Source organism: Mustela erminea, chromosome 2 (genome assembly GCF_009829155.1).
Source record: "Mustela erminea isolate mMusErm1 chromosome 2, mMusErm1.Pri, whole genome shotgun sequence".
Lineage (NCBI taxonomy): Eukaryota > Metazoa > Chordata > Mammalia > Carnivora > Mustelidae > Mustela > Mustela erminea.
Window position 1 is genome coordinate 24311294 of NC_045615.1, and position 17748 is coordinate 24329041.

Here is a 17748-nt window from a genome sequence, read left to right on the forward strand (position 1 = left end):
TTGGAGAGAACATGTACAGAGGCTACATGAAAAGACAGGGGCCTGCCAAACTAATGGAGGAACACCAAGGAATATCTGCTGAGACCAGGTATCAAGACCCCAGACAGGGACACCTGGGTGGCTCAGTTGGTTAAGCAGCTGCCTTCGGCTCAGGTCATGATCCCAGCGTCCTGGGATCAAGTCCCACATCGGGCTCCTTGCTCAGCGGGGAGCCTGCTTCTCCCTCTGCCTCTGCCTGCCATTCTGTCTGCCTGTGCTCGCTCTCTCCCCCTCTCTCTCTCTGATAAATAAATAAAATCTTTAAAAAAAAAAAAAAAAAACCCAGACATAACACCAGCTGAGCCACTTCAAATAAGTCAGCCTCAACTCTTGGAGCCATCCTAGCTAGGCAGAAGATATAGAAGTAGAAAAGCCATTTCAGTCCCCAGCAAATATCATTTACAGCAGGGATGAATTATCCCCACTGTGCCCTGTCCAAACCAAATTCACGGAATCATGGTAACAAGATTAAAACAGTTATGGTTTTAGCCACCAGCTTCGAGGTAATGTGTTACATAGCAGTGTATAACTAAAACACTGTTTTTTTTCCCTTGCTCTCTAGAGAGCATAGTCTCCATATAGAATCCCAACTGTTACTTTTAAAAATAAGTCAATTGTAACTCCTGTCTCAAAACCCTCAAATAATTCTTCATTTTCCTTAGAGTAAAAATCCCACTACATTTCTCCTGGTTATCTTAATATTTTTCTCTATTAGATTTTATCTTTTCTTAGTACTTACCACCTTCTAAAATACTATATAATTTACTTATTACATGCACTTCTTTTCTATCTCCTCTCACTAGAATATAAGCTCCAAGAGGACAGACAACTTTTTCCTCTTTTATTCATGATATACCCAAGTACCTAGTAGGTTCCGAATGAATATTTATTAAATAAATAAATCACCTTCCTGAGTGATACCTACTACTATGACTGTAATAGCTGCTTCTCTAACTATACCTCTATAATCTGCAGCTACTTCTAGAATTCCAGGTATTAGTTTTTTGTTAACAAATCTGTCTCTTATAAAAGAAGATGATTTATTCTTCACAATAAATGCCAAAGCAAACAAAAATATCTAACACTTTATTTGCGAAGAATAACATTTTCTTGCTTATATTTTAATTAAAGAGAGATAGCATCTCCTAATTGCAACTACCCACACAGTACTTAACATAAATTGAAATACTTAGTTGTTAATTAAAACATGTATACTCTCGGGGCTCCTGGGTGGCTCAGTGGGTTAAGCCTCTGCCTTCAGCTCGGGTCGTGGTCTCAGGGTCCTGGGATCGAGCCCCGCATCGGGCTCTCTGCTCAGCAGGGAGCCTGCTTCCCTTCCTCTCTCTCTCTCTGCCTGCCTTTCTGCCTACTTGTGATCTCTGTCTGTCAAATAAATAAATAAAATCTTTAAAAAAAAAAAATGTACACTCTCACTTTATGCATAAACGAATTTAAGTTCCAGAATCAGTATTTTAAGTATTAGGTAATGTTTTACTTGAACTTTGGATGCCAGCTAATAAAATATGGAAACTTACCAGAAAGTGATGAATTCCCACGTTCATTACCAGTTTCCTTAAATGACTGGTTATGCCTTTCGTTTTGGGGTTCCAAAATATCTCTATACTTTGAGACCATAAGAACAGAAATAAAGTATACAACTGCCAAGGCTAAAAATTGAGCTTGTTTGCTATCCTCCTGGGAAGAAATAAAAGTAGGTGATCATCCACTATTAAATAAGATGTATCAATCTTATTTTACATGACATTTAAATATAAAACATGGTCAAAAAATCCTTCAATATATACAGAAAATAATAAATTCACCTTAGCAAAGATTAGGTAAAGATTTTTGGAAAAATGCTTGTAAATGAGGGTGTTTACACTTGTGAAACATGGAAAGAGAATTTGGCTTGTTTCTGAAAATTAAATAACTCAGTCTGAAGACTTAATAATTGCTTAATAAAAGGCAAATTAGAAAAAGTATTTTTAAAAAATGAAGACATAAGGCCCAATATACTTTGTAAGATTCATCAAATAAGAAATTATCATTATAATTATTTTTACTTCTAACCATAAGAATTAAAATATGCATAAAAAATCAATTAACAATTAACTATTTTCCTAAAAGACAAACATTCAAGAAAAAAAAAGTGAGGTAATCAGATACAGATCAGGATGCCAAAAGAATTCTCAGGAGTAATTTTTTTTTAAAGATTTTATTTATTTATTTGACAGACAGAGATCACAAGTAGGCAGAGAGGCAGGCAGAGAGAGAGGGGGAAGCAGGCTCCCCACAGAGCAGAGAGCCTGATGTGGGGCTCAATCCTAGGACCCTGAGATCACGACCTGAGCCAAAGGCAGAGAGGCTCAACCCACTGAACCATGCAGGTGCCCCTTAGGAGTATTTTAAATAGTAGAGACAACCAAGATTGAAGACAACCAAGATTGTCTAAGATTGAAAATATAGTGTCTTCCAGAAAGAAAAGGACAAACTAGATTGACCTCTACCAGAGACCAAGGTTTCATCTTAGCTCTACAGATCACCTGTGTATCTGTATACTGTACACATATATATACATATATATATGTATATATGACCTCTTCATCTAGTCAAATTCTCCATCTGCAAAGGGACCCTGCACTCATCACTATTCTGGTAACATTTCAAAATAATTTAAAGGAAAAACTCAAGCTTGTCCATCAAATTCTGAAAACTAAAGGTACCTTGAGTAACATAAATTTAGCATAAGGAAAACAAACACTGTTGCCTAGCAGATGAATAAATGGCAACCAGTGGTGCAAATGAAACTAAAAGTTAATTAACCACTATCAAATGTGTTCAACACAATTTCTGGGAAAGAATGTGGTATCATACTCCAAGTGAACATTTCCACTTGATACAACGATTAAATTATTTTTAATCTGACAAGAATCTATGGTACTCTTTAGGTTCATATGCAAGATCTTATTAGTCTTGATGGAAAAAGATAAATGTACATTTTCCCTTTTTTATTAACCATTCCTTTTCTCAAGACACTCCTGTGTTCTGCTGCCACTGACACTATTATAAGAACTACTGCTAATGATGGCAACATTTAAAATGTAGGCAAATAACTTACTAGATCTTAACTTCTTTTTTTAAGCATGCATGCATGCATGCATGCATTTATTTATTTATTTATTTATTTATTTATTTATTTGACAAAGAGAGCATAAGCAGGAGTAGGAGCAGAGGGAGAGGAACAAGCAAACTCCACAAGGAGTGTGGAGCATGACAGCAGGGCTCGATGTCATGACCCCGAGATCATGACCTAAGCCAAAATCAAGAGTCGGAAGCTTAATTGACTGAGCCACCTAGGCGTCCCTTGATCATAAGTTCTTAATCTATTACAAATCACTTATGCCTATCTACTTATTTAGGCCACTATTGTGTTCAATATTTACTTATTACCGATGAAATTTATAGTGTAAGCCGGATTGCTGTCCAATAAGAAATATCCGATAGATCTATATGTTTAAGTCCTAAATCCAAAAACAAATTTGTTTTCAATTGTAGCTGCTACTTACTGAATACTTACAAGGGATCAGGCACTATACTATACTTTAAACATATTCATTAGCCCCTTTGAACAAGATGAGGCCTAGAGAAATAATTTACCTAAAGAAATAAAGTAAGTGAAAAAGCAAACATGAAATCAGATTAGAGTGATTAAAAAATTTAGCATTTAACCTCGGGGTAATAACTTCTTTATATTGCTGATCATCAAAGTTTGCTTATGTTAAAAGAGCCTCTGGGACACAGGCTGGAAAAAAAGTCTTTTCTCTTTTCTAAAACTCCTACAAGGTGATTATAGAACTTTTTTAATTACAAAAAAATTTTAAATTATTTATTACTTTCAGAAATTACATGTTAAACCTAGGAGATACCTAATTCTCTACCCAAACAGCACGATATAAAAACTTGTTATAAAGTTCCAAAGAGCCAAATCAAACTGCCAGGATGAGGAGTTTTATTTCATTTTACTTCATGCTATAGGAAGCCATTAAAGAACATTAAAAGCGAAAGAGTTGTACTACCTATTATAGATTTTTAAAGATCACTCAAAGAAAAACAAAGCTATGGGGCAATAGACTCAAAGAAAAAAAAGGGGAGAGAAAGTAGCAGCAGTATTCGCTCCCAAAATGAGAAAGTCAATGGACTCTGGGGAAAAAAAAAAAAAAGTTGGAGATCTAGGGAGGCAGTATACCTAATGGTTAGGATGAAAATTTCAAGAACCATATTCCCTAGATCCTTAACTCATTTCACCTCTTACTACTTCTATGATCTTAAACAGATTTAACCTAATATTTCTATCTTTCCCATAGGATTATTATGAATTATGATTATGAATTATTATTATGAACTAAATGAAACAGTATTCAGTTGTATGCTTAAAATGCAATAAATATTCAATAACTAGTAACTATAGCTAATAACTATTAACTCAAGTACTATTAACAAATTGTATATGTGTATAAAACTTAATCAAGAACTCAAGACAGGGGGCGCGCCCAGGTGGCTCAGTCGGTTAAATGTCTGCCTTTCGTTCAAGTCATGATCTCAGGGTCCTGGGATGGAGCTCCACACTGGGCTCCCGGCTCAGTGGGGAGCCTGCTTCTCCCTCTCCTGCCTGCCACTTTGCCTGGTTGTGTGCTCTCTGGCAAATAAATAGAATCTAAAAAAAAAAAAAATGAGAGAACTCAAGAGCGGACTAAAACCCTCCAAAAGAAGAGGAAAAATTAAAAATTGAAGTTATAAAGTTTTATTTAAAAAACTTGCAGAACATTAAGTACTTAAGAGGCAGTAAGTATTTAATACATATTAACTAATGATGATATTACAAATGCTGATGAGTAGGATTACAAATAATTTGTATTTTCATTTTTAGACTTTCTTATACAATTCTACAATTTGTACATAAAACTATGCTATTATATCAAAATCAACCAAAACAAACATTTTTTTTATTTAAAACCACCACACACACCATTTCAACATGTACCTCTGTATCATAATTCTGTTGCTTTGAGAGAAAAATATCCAGTATTCAGTAAAAATAATATGTCATTCAGAATTTGAACATTTCATTACTTTCAAAGTATAGATTCTGGAGTTTAAGATGCTGGGTTGGAAATTTATTAGCTCTACTAGCTTTAACAAATTATTCAAGCTCTCTGTGCCTCAGATTCATCATTTATAAAATGGGAATTACAAACGTATACAACTCAAGAAGTCGTTGCACTTAGGACATGTGAAGCACTTCAAGCGCTTAATATGTAATAATATATTATTTTTAGTATTATTACTCTGATATATTAACTCCATTTACACAAATAATACTTTTCAATATTCTAAGATTCTAAAATCACTGTCAACAGAATTGGTTTCTAGTCCTTCTTATATCAACTCAACTATTTTATATCACAGAGAGTTTTCACTCTCAGTATTTTGACCTTGGAGGAAAGATGTATCAGCTAAGAGTATGTGAAAGAAATACTATAACTTACTATGTCTCTGAAGACAACTGCCCTAAGCCGATTAATATCCATGTCTTGTAGGAGCTTGTCAAAATCTCTTACTGGAGATATACCACCAGTTACAATATCCACAGGACTCTATTTAAGACAAAAAAATATATACATATATATTATGTAGGTATTTTTTTTTTAAATTAGCACAGTATTCCAAATACCAGGAAAAAAAAGGTATAACATTGTTTTTCCCAGTTTATTTTTTCTACTTCCTTCTCTCTTCTTATTTTGGGTACTGGAATAGTGGTGAGGGTTACAGAAGGGAAACATAAAGGAAAAAACAAACTGCATGCTAACTTACCAAGTACATGAAATACAAGTTGACATATTCAAAGGAAAACGTATCAAAGACACAAGAAAAGTAAACATTTGGAAAAGCAGACAAGATTAAGTATAAGCAAATCTTTACTGTATATTTAAACACAAATATTTGAATGTTATGTCCACAGACTAAAGTAACTATTTTAGAACCTCTGTCAGATTTATTTAACTCTGTATTGAAATGAACAAATAAATTTAAGATCTTAATCATAAAGTAAGAGGCACTTTATTTAATTAATTATTCTGTATGCTTACCTTTGCTGCAGATTTCCCCATGGGAATCAGGCTGTGCATTGCTTTCTGGCCTTTGGCTGTATCTCCTCTAGATTTCAGTTGTGAATGCTGTTGACACTCTAAACAATTCCTTACTGCCACTGCACACACTGTAATTTATTTTAAGGAGAAGATTGGGCAAGAAAAGAAAATTTTATTTAAGATTTTGGAACTTATAAAAATCACCTACATAGCTATTATTTGAAACAGATTATCTTCAGCAAATTTCTAAACCATCCCTGGACTTTATCACCTAGTGTTTGTTTTCTAACTTTGTTAGCTACTCTGTCAGAGCCCAGTGCAAAGAGAGAATCATTTCAGAAATCAACAGGCCAGTGTTTCTTAGATCTCACCTAAGCTACACTAGGATGACCTTTTATTAAGGGAAAAGATAGGGAAGAAAATAACTGAAAGAAAGATAGAAAAGAGAAAGCAAATCACATTGCCATGAACTGGTCTAGGATAAGAACTTTTCATCATCTTCATCAAAATAAAATAGTTAAACTTACAACTCGCATGGTTTTCTTATTATGTATCATTATAGCATGATATAATAGAGCCTGATAGAGGGTATAGCAATACAGAAAATATTTATAGTGTCTACATTTAACTGGCTTTCATTAAAACCATTTAAAAGGCAGGGGACAGAAAAGAAGCTGTGATTAATATATAGCCCAAAATACCCCTCTAGTATTATGCTAAATGAAATAAGTCAGACTGAGAAAGAGAAATACCATATAGTTCCACTCATAAGTGGAATCTAGAAAAAAGAATAAACAACAAGTATAATCAGACCTATAAATACAGGAAACAAACTTATGATACCAGACGGGAGGGTGGTAGGAGGTAGGCAAAACAGGTGAAGGAAGAGAGAGATAGAGGCCTCCAGTTATGGCATGAGTAAGTCAAAGGAATAAAAAGCAGAATATAAGGAATACAGTCAAAACTGTGAAAGAAATATAAATAAACACAGCCTAATGTACAAACCTCTCAACTCACTAAGCTGTATACCTGAAATTAACCTAACACTGTGTATCAACCACACTCAAGATAATAATTTTATCCCATAGAAACCAATATATTTGTAAGCCAAAGAATTCCTAAATCTTTAAGATTTGATGTTTCAGGATATAATTACCAGATATTAAACTTTTTTGTTGTTTTTGACAGACTGAACATTTTCACAAATACTGTACTCTTAAAATGGTGATCTTTTCTGAGCATAAATCTTACAGTACTCATGTTATTTATAATTATGAACTATTACAGTCTGTAATAGCAATGTTTGCCAATCACTGAATGAGTTATATAAATTCCAGAATTTGGTTGTAACATTCACAACAGCTTAAAATAAAATGAATCACCTGTTCTAAAAAACAATTACCTCTCTGTATGTCTCACCAATCAGGCAATTACTCAGGTTATTTAGAAATTGATTTTGAGGCTTAAATGATGATGGTGATTATGAATTGCTTGATATCATGTAAATCATCTTAATTCCCAATCAAATCAGTAGCACTAGGTATGTGAACTGAACAAGAGTAGGAGAGCAAATTAGGGGCCAAACAGCAAACTTCTATGTGAACTCTAAGTACCACCAGACTGCCATACGGCTAGCAGACATAGAACTGAGACAGAAAAGTATCCAGAAAGTTGCAAGAGAACAACAAAAGTTAAGGAAAAAGAAGTATAGTGAGGGAAGGATGAAGAGAGAATATGGAATACAAGCCTGTCAGATTTAAAATCAGGCCCAGAAAAATAACTTCTGTACTATTTTTATCCCAGGTTAAATAAAATCAAGTTTGGTATCACAAAATGAAAAACTATGCCACATTCATTAGTCTCAGTAGTACAAGTTACTCTTATTGTTGCCTCCTGCCTTCTTACCTCCAACCTCAAAAAAGAACAAGAGGATACCAGGGATCTAATACTAGGATGCCTCACCAAGCTTACCATACTCTATTAAAGAGATCTTGAGCAAGTCATTTTCTGAATATCACTTGCATATATAAGAAGTCACGGTGCTGGGGTAGATTAAATTATGAATATGAGGGAGATCGAACATTTCCCTAATTTCTGAACTTAATGTTTCTGTAAAACACTAACAGTGTGGCCTTGTACTTTTAACTCCAGAAATAAGACTCTATATAGAAAAGTGACAGTTTAAAAAATGGCACATATAAAATTAAAGGAGTCAAGATACTTAAATTATATTACTAACAGAAAATTTAAGGAAGCATAACAGAAAGAAGAGGAACACAAGTTAAACTATATTCAAATTCTAACTTCCCCAATTATAGCTTCTGGGTTTTGATAAGTTTTTTAACTTTTCTGATCCCAAATATCCTCATGAGTAAAAGAAAATAATTGCTGACTCACTGAAAATCTGCAATAACTAATGGCAGTAGTCAATAAATAATAGTTTTTGGTTTTTTATACTATTTGAATCTCCTAATTAAAATTTTAAAACAAACTTCTAAAAATTGTTACATCCAGTTCTTTAGAGCATCCTAAGTTTAAAGGTACTCTGAATAGCATTTTGAGTAAAAATAATCACTGCACCAAAAAAAGTCTAAGTATATCTGTTCATGTAACAGATATTTCTGCTAAAAATGGGAAAATCTTTCATTAACTAATTAGAATTTCCAGTTTTAATGTTATGTTTCCATAGATGCCTTATTTCTGATGTATCTTCAGGTGGCCATGGTTCCTATTGGTTTTGCTTGCATTTCTTCATCCTCCTCTCCCTAGTTGCTTTGCTCCATTTAACAAGCAAATCCTTAACCAAGTCTCAGTTGTTACAACTGGATACAAGAAATCCTTTGCATAGAGGAAAATTCTTCTGCTTCACCTAAAGGAAGCATGGATAACACTAAAAATTTTAACTTTTACCTAAGCAAGAATTGCCTCAAAGAGTAGAACTGAGATTTAACAATGTCAGGAACTGTTTCAACAAATTACCACAGTTTATTTTAATAAAGGCTGTACTGGGATGATGCTAGTTTAGAACCTTGTTACTCAAGTGCATTCGTAAGAGAGCAATTTCAACATCATCTGGGATTTTTTAGACAATTACAGACCTCACCTCAGACCTATATAATCTAACTGCATTTTAACAAGATCCTCTGGATATATTCTTGTGTATGAATCATCTTAAAATTTGAGAAGCACTATTCTTTTTTTTTTTTTTAAGATTTATTATTTATTTGACAGATCACAAGTAGGCAGAGAGGCAGGCAGAGAGAGAGGAGGAAGCAGGCTCCCTGCTGAGCAGAGAGCCCAATGTGGGGCTCGATCCCAGGACCCTGGGATCACGACCTGAGCCGAAGGCAGAGGCTTTAACCCACTGAGCCACCCAGGCGCCCCGAGAAGCACTATTCTTGAGCAAAAAAAGATGAGAGGAGAATGGTAATGGTGACCACAACCAACTTGTATTTTTCCAAACGTGTCCTTCCTCTAATCAACCTTGTAACTACTACTACAGCATAGTACATATATAATCTTCACTCTTGGAGGTTAAAAAAATATATGTATGACAAATTGCCTAACATTGTTCCACTAACAGGTGAAAGATAATTTTCAATCTAAATATGTAAATATTACTGGAAACTGCTCAAGTAAATTCCTAATTAATGGGTTTTAACAACTCACCTAGTCGGAGACACTGTCGCAAAATTCCACCCGAAGACATACTTTTTTCAGCTTCAATTTCAGTAAAGCCAAGAGAACTTGCAAATATAAGCACATCCACAAGGCTGATTAGCCTCTGCAAAAATGTCACAGAGGCTTCTATTGAAAGGCCCTGAGTAGGTTCAATATTCTCCAGCTCATGCTGTAGGGAACAAAATTTGACATTTATATCTATATTCTAATCAACATCTAGTTTTCCTAGATACATTTCCCAAATTTCTAAGTTTTATAAAAAGCCAGGCTTTTTATCTAGTTCAACAGAATGATTTCCTTTTTCACCTAAAAAGGCAGCAATGGGGGTGCCTGCGTCGCTCAGTCATTAAACATCTGCCTTAGGCTCAGGTCATGATCCCAGAGTCCCAGGATCGAGCCATACACTGTGCTCCTGCTCCATAGGAAGCCTGCTTCTCCCACTTCCCCTGCTTGTGTTCCCTCTCTGTTTCTCTCTTTCTTTGTGTCAAATAAATAAATAAAACCATTTAAAAAATAAAATAAAAATAAAAAATAGAAAGGGGCAATGGAAATGTACAAGTGAACCACCACAACCATACTCACTAGCTGACTCATCCTTAAGAAATCAACAGTTTTTAGTCCTTTCACCCCCAGAACAGATCCTAAGGTCCTTTCAGGTAACTGTAAAAGATCCAGTTGCTTATGGCCCATAACACCTATGATACCTAGTAACCACCATTCAAGTTTTAATCAACAAAGATTCATAGCAATCATGTTTTCACACCAATTTATATAGTAGTTAAGTCCTTACTGTAGCCGATGTAGCTGCTGAAAGCAATGGCAGTATACCCCCACAAGCCATGACCATATTGTCCATCACTTGAGAGATGAGATGAATTGTGTTGTGTACAAAGATGACATTATCACTGCTATTCACGAAGTCCATAACTGTCTTTGTCGAATGGCTGTCCAGAGATAAATGATGTTTACTGATAAAGCTAAAGAAAAGAAATCAGTTTGCCTACTTCAGGGAAAAGAGGATAAGAAGGTGCTTTCAATTCATCCTGAAAGCTAAAGTAATGATAATGATACAGGAGGCATGTTGAGGATGTACTTCCTCAGAAGATGGAGACCATTCCATATCAGGAGATACTATACATGCCCCCTTTCAGTGTTAAAACATATAATACTATTCATCTTGTATATAAGAAGTTGAATTACCCTTAACTGGGAACAAAACTGAGAAGTCATGTAGCAAAAATTCAGAGGTAAATACCAATAAATATGCTATTAAGAATGAATTTCTACCAACATTTTCTTAGATAATCCCATAAAATGTTTTCAAACAGTGTAAGTGTACTATACAAATAATAATAAACCAATTAGGTGTTTTAAATCATAAATCATACAACAGATAATCTGAAATATACAGAGGTTTTATACCAAAACTACACTGGAGAATTGGATGTTATATTTAAAGTCCAATTTTTTTTTTTTTAGTAATCATACTAATAAACCACTTTAATAGATCTACCTTCAGGTGAATTATATGCCATAAAATATGCTACAGGAAATCTGCAGCAAAAATTTTAAAAGGAAAATCTGATTTTTAAGTTCTGGTATTTCAGATTCTGGTATTTCAGGTAGGGCAGCCAATTTAATAATGGAGAAGAAAAGTAAATTCAATAACTATACCAAAGAAATCATTTATATTCTACTTTTTAACCAAATGTCTGAAATTAGTTGCAAAATGTTAACTACATAAACTTCTCTGAAACAAAGACCAGGGATGCCTGGATGGCTTAGTCAGTTTAGCATCTGACTCTTGATTTTAGCTCAGGACATGATCTCAGGTCTATGAGGTCAAGCCTTGCGTTAGGTTCCACACTGGGCATGAAGTCTGCCTAAGATTCTCTCTCTCCCTATCTAAAAAACAAACAAACAAAAAACAAAAACAAACAAAAAAAAACCAAAGACTAAACTTCATACACATCTTCTATAACAAACACATGGACAAACCTTCTCCACATCTGTATATCTGTTTCTATTGAAAATAATAGATCAGTGAGCAAACGCTGATGCATTTGAGACCATTTGAATTCAGGAATACGAAACATAGCAGATCTGGAATCCCTCCTTTGTCCATTAACTCCAACTGGTGCAACTCCTTGACTTGGTTCCTCCTGCCGTCTTGACATCTAATACAGAAAATTTAAAAGAGTAGTAAAATAAATTCAACTTCAAAGAAGCCATTAATAATATAATAGCTTTAATGCAATTCATCTAACAAATAATCATATATTAAGATACTAAAAAACCAAATTAGGTAAAAATTATCAATGAGTAATAACACTAAAACTTTAACACATTTAAAGCAAAGTTATCAAAAATGTTAAACTACCATAATTCAACAGTAATTAGCTTGCAATCATGTTAGTATTACCACCAGCAAATGTAGCATTTTTCAAAAGAATCAAGATTCTTAAATTTGAATATTAGCATGAAAGAAGGTAGTGTCTAGATTATAAGTTGGTTAGAATTAAAAACAAACATAAAGATAACAGAATTAAGAACCAACAAATGGTTGGTTGAACAGAGTGGGAAATGACAACATGCAATCAACCACTGTCCCCTGAATCACTCTGACATACCAGTAAAGGAGAAAGAAGTACCTTTAGATTTCTGAAAGGCTCCTCCCCTCTTTCAAAGCAAACAAACCCCATGGTCTGTTTCCTCATGGAAGGAATTTTAAACTACATACTTAATATATAAAATTATACACTGGCAGGTGGTTCTGCAGGAAGATAGCCCTAGATTTTGTCAGAGAATTACCGTACCAACTATGACTGGGTTATCAAATAAAGGATAAAGGCAAGTATTTCCATTATTTGCTTTATAAACCAGAATGACTACAATCTTAAAACTTGAAAGTAGTAACTTTTGGTGTTGCTGTGGTGAAAATAATAATAAAAGCTGCCATTCAATGAACTCTCACTAAAATCTTATGCTAAAGATAACAAATGTAATCTTTGCATTCATTGTATTTATATAATTGCAAATAGGGTATGAACCAACTCCAAGATAAAAGTATATACCCTTGCACTATTTTAATTCAATGCAAATACACTTCAAGAAGACAATAAATATAATCACCTCAGGTATAGGTTGATGAGGTTGAGATGCTTCCATATTTGTACTGGCCTTCAATTCCAATCTTTCAGTATCTGTAGCAACACTGGAAACATCCAATTTAGCAATCCTCTGCTCAGAAGTAGTAGGAGACTCAAAGACAGGAGAATCACCAATTAATTTGGTTTCTCTCACAAAATTAGTTGTTTTTTTCCCTTCCTCTAGCATCTCACCAATATCTGATTGTACAGGTGTCTGGGAAACAGTAGTATCTGGTGAGGTAGCTGAAGACCCTGATGCTGTCATCATCAAGATTCCAGAATCTTTGGAATCTTGAGTTTCACTGTCAATTTGCTTCTTATTTACAGATTCTTGTTCTTGAAATATTAATTTGTTGTCATTACTAAGCATGTCCAGTCTTTCACTGGCTTCAGATGCAGCTGGAGACAAACTATCTTCTTGGAGCTCTGTGGGCAGACTGGCTTGCTCAGTAGGACTATTTTCTACCTTCAATTCTACATAATCATCATCATCTTCCTCTCCTATAGACTTATCCAATAATTCTGGCACCTCTGAGGCATCCTCTTCTGAAGGAGAACTTATAGAAGCAGTTACTTCACTAACAGTCATTATACCTTTGCCATTCATTTTAAAAGAGTTAGAGGAAACAGTCTCGGCTTCAGCTTCTATCATATCAGAGGATACTTCTAAATCACCTGTATTAATTGTTTCATTTATCAATGTTTCCTCTGAAGGGACTTCATCTAGTAACTCCTGACTTTCTTGGCCAGTTTTCCTTTCTTCATTAGATGTATTAGGAGTTTGCAGTTCAGCATTGGAAGCACAGTCTACTGAAATTGTCTGCTCAACAGGTGACTTTTCATCACTATTTCTGGTGATACGAGGAGACACAGGACAAGCCTTCATATCTGATTGCTGGGATGCTATTGAAACATTAACATCCCTGCTAATGGCAGAGACTGCTTCAACTGGACTTGAACATTGCCCTATTTCTTCATCAACTTTTCCCTGGTGTTCCCTGAACATACTGGCAAGATTTTCTTTGTGTATTTCAAAAGTGACCTAGATGAAAAACATAAAATCAATCAAAATATGCAAAAAAAAAAGAGCATACATAACATAAAATAAAAATATTTAACAATTTTTAAAATAAATGTTTCATATAATGCAATAAAGTAATTTTCCTATGATACCCTTATCTTATAAAAAATAAGTCAATCACAAAAAAACAATAAAAATGATACCTAGACTTAATGCTGACAGGTAGCAGAGCATTCAACCACAATAAGAACATCCTTAGTCTATTCTATTTCATACATATGTATGAAACGAATACACTACTCTACTGACCTCTATAACTTGTATCAGGATCTAAATATATACATATCATTGTGAAGGGCTTTGTGCACTAAATAATACATTGTTTCAATTGCAATGAAAACCCATTTCCCCATGATTTATCCTCAACAGAGCAAAAAAAAGAAAAAAAAATCAGTTAATTATGCCCACTATAACAGCAGCTCCCCATATATTTATTAAGTTAGTAAAACATGTTCTTACTAAACTAATACAAATTCTTTTAGCAATGAAAAAGAATCCAACCCTTCCCCAAAGGTCAACCACAATTTTCAAAGTCTAAATTGGTCAAAATAACCTGAAGTTCCAGGTCATCCAACCATCCATCCATCCTTTCCACTTGCATGTGAGTGACTACTATGTAACTGGTCCTGAGAACATCCCCATATCATGGTTAGCTTTAGACCCATTTACTTTGACAGTTTTCTTATCGAAGATTATTATAGCCACTATTATGTGATTGCCACTGGTATTATAATAGGAAACACCCCTCAAAAAGAAGTGTAATACATGCAGAAAGTATAGGCATAATTATATTTACCAATGCTAGAACTGTCTGTTCCTGTAATCTACACTATTACAATATATACAGTAAAATGAACCTTTAGTCAACAAACCTTTATTGAGCCCTAGTATGAAAGGATGATAGTAAATGACAACAAAAGATGATTTTTTTGCACAAACACCCATAGGCCTTTTTGAATTATAGGCATGTATACCCATGGGTAAAAGGTAAACAAATGTATAAATATTGCACACCTTTTTTATAGCAATTTAATAGCCTTTACTTGAGATACATTATACTCATGCCATAACGGGATACAGCTCAAAATAGAAATGTTAAGGAAATAAACATTTTCCTAATTGTAAGTATTTGGGAAATTTTTTGAATATTTCAAATGAAATGCATATATTCCACACTAAAGAGTAAAATAGCACAGTAAACATTAACAAAATATCAATTTCTTTTATAACCAGAAAGCAACCATTTTCTTGAACTAAGTTGTGGGGGTTTTGTTGTTGTTGTTGGTGGTGGTGGTGGTGTTTTTAAGTAGGCTCTACACCCAACATGGGGCTTGAACTCACAACCCTGAGACTAAGAGTCTCATGCTCTACCAATTGAGTAAGTCAGGTTCCCTGAACTAAGTTATTTTAATTGACCAATCCCTCTTTATTTAATCAGCAAAATTTATTGAACATCCAAAGCATGCCAGACACTGTGTGATAAACAACACAATGTCCCTGCCTTCATGGACCTTACACTCTAAAGAAAGAAACTGACAACATAAACATACAAAAATATAAGATAATGTCAAGTAATAGTAAGAGCTTTGAAGGAGAAAAAAGAGAATAATTGAAGATGACATGCTAGGTGGGAGGGTGTGTTTAACTAGTGTAATTAGGGAAGGTCTCTACGGATATTATATTGAACAGAGATAAAAATAAAGTTAGAGAACAAATTATATGAATATCAAAAGGAAAAGAGTTTCAGGCAGGAGGAAAAACAAATGCAAAGTCTCTGGTCACCAAAACGAGCTTGGTATGTTTGAGGAACAATAAACCAGCTGAAAGAACTGTAGATGATAAGGTCACGCGGGAAGCATTGGCTAGAACATGGTTAAAGAGAATTACAGATTGTATTAAAAACTTCTAATTTTATTCTTAGTGTGAGAGACCATCAGGAAATTCTGAGTAAGAGGAAGACATCTGAGGCACCTGGGTGGCTCAGTGGGTTAAAGCCTCTGCCTTTGGTTCAGGTCATGATCCCAGGGTCCTAGGATGGAGCCCCGCATCAGGCTCTCTGCTCAGCGTGGAGCCTGCTTCCTCCTCTCTCTCTGCCTGCCTCTCTGCCTACTTGTGATCTCTGTCAAATAAATAAATAAAATCTAAAAAAAAAAAAAAAAAAAGGAGGAAGACATCTGATACCTTTTTTTCTTTTTCTTTTTTTTAAAGAATTTATTTATTTATTTATTTATTTGACACAAAGAGAGATCACAAGCAAGCAGAGCAGCAGGCAGAGGGGTCAGGGGGAAGCACTGTCATATGTCTACTTCACAGTTGCCATCATGGGACCTTCCCTTCGTCACTGTCCTGGTGATCCCTTCTTATCTCTCTTCTCTGTTACCTCTCCTGTTTCCTATGTCCCATACCTTCCTCTTATTTCATTCTCTCCTTTTGGTGCTGTAAATCGTCTAGTACCTTCTTGAGGGTATATATAGGGTATATATAAAGGGTATACATAAACTCTGCTGCTTGTATTTTTCCTCTCTAAAATGCGTAATGTAAGGGTACCAAAACCTAAGACTTCAGTTATATTACAAAACTGTAGTGATCAAAATAGTATGATCCTGGCATAAAAACAGACTCAGAGATCAATGGTACAGAACAGAAAACCGAGAGAGGAACCCACAACTGAATGGTCAATTAATCTTTGAGAAAGCAGGAAGGAATATCCAATGGGAAAAAGAATGTCTCTTCAACAAATGGTATTAGGGAAACTGGACAGCAATAAGCAAAAGAATGAAACTGGACCACTTTCTTCTACCAAACACAAAAATAAATTCAAAATGGATTAAAGACCTTAATGCGAAACCTAAAACTATAAAAATCCTAGAGGAGAACACAGGCAGTAAGTTCTTTCACACTGACTATAGCAACTTCTTTCACACTGACTGTAGCAACTTCTTTCTAGATGTCTCACAAGACCAGGGAAATAAAAGCAAAAATAAACTACTGCAACACAGCAAAGGAAACAATCAACAGAACTAAAAGTTAACCTTAAGAATAGGAAATGTTTACAAATGACATATCTGATAAAGGCTTAGTATCAAAATATATAAAGAACTTATAAACTCAACACCCCAAAAAACAAATAACCCAATTAAAAAGCAGGCAGAAGACATAAACAGACATTTCTTCAAAGATGTACAAATGGCTAACAGACACATGAAAAGATGCAACATTTCATCATCAGGAAAATACATATCAAAACTACAATGAGGTATCACCTCACACCTGTCAGAATAGCTAACTTAACAACACAAGAAACAACATGTATTGGAAAGAATGCGAACAAGGGGGAACCCTCCTGCACTGTTCATGGCAATGCAAACCAGTACAGCCACTCTGGAAAACAGTATGGAGGTTCCTCAAATATTAAAAATAGAACTACCCTATGATTCAGCAATTGCATTACTAGATATTTACCTAAAGGTAATTTACCTAATAGGTATTTACCAATTTTACAAAAATACAAATTCAAGGGATACATGCACCCTGATGTTTATAGCAACATTATCTAGAATAGCTAAACTATGGAAAGAGCCCAAATGTCCATCAACTGATGAATGGATAAAGAAGATGTGGTATATATTACATTGGTATATTACTCTGCCAT

The 17748-nt window shown here is 34.6% G+C and overlaps 1 protein-coding gene across 3 annotated transcripts in view; it reads right to left on the reverse strand.

Annotated features, from left to right (window-relative positions):
- Positions 1–17748, reverse strand: part of LRBA (LPS responsive beige-like anchor protein) — a 731121-nt gene that overhangs the window by 538653 nt on the left and 174720 nt on the right. For 2 of the 3 annotated variants that reach the window (XM_032332486.1, XM_032332485.1), the window contains exons 23-29: positions 12999–14057; positions 11865–12043; positions 10657–10810; positions 9855–10035; positions 6186–6313; positions 5586–5693; positions 1575–1734 (exon numbers count right to left, since the gene is read on the reverse strand). In XM_032332486.1, coding sequence (XP_032188377.1) covers positions 1575–1734; positions 5586–5693; positions 6186–6313; positions 9855–10035; positions 10657–10810; positions 11865–12043; positions 12999–14057 — 1969 coding nt within the window. The remainder of the gene's footprint in view (positions 1–1574; positions 1735–5585; positions 5694–6185; positions 6314–9854; positions 10036–10656; positions 10811–11864; positions 12044–12998; positions 14058–17748) is intronic. The other variant, XM_032332488.1, reaches the window with a different exon arrangement.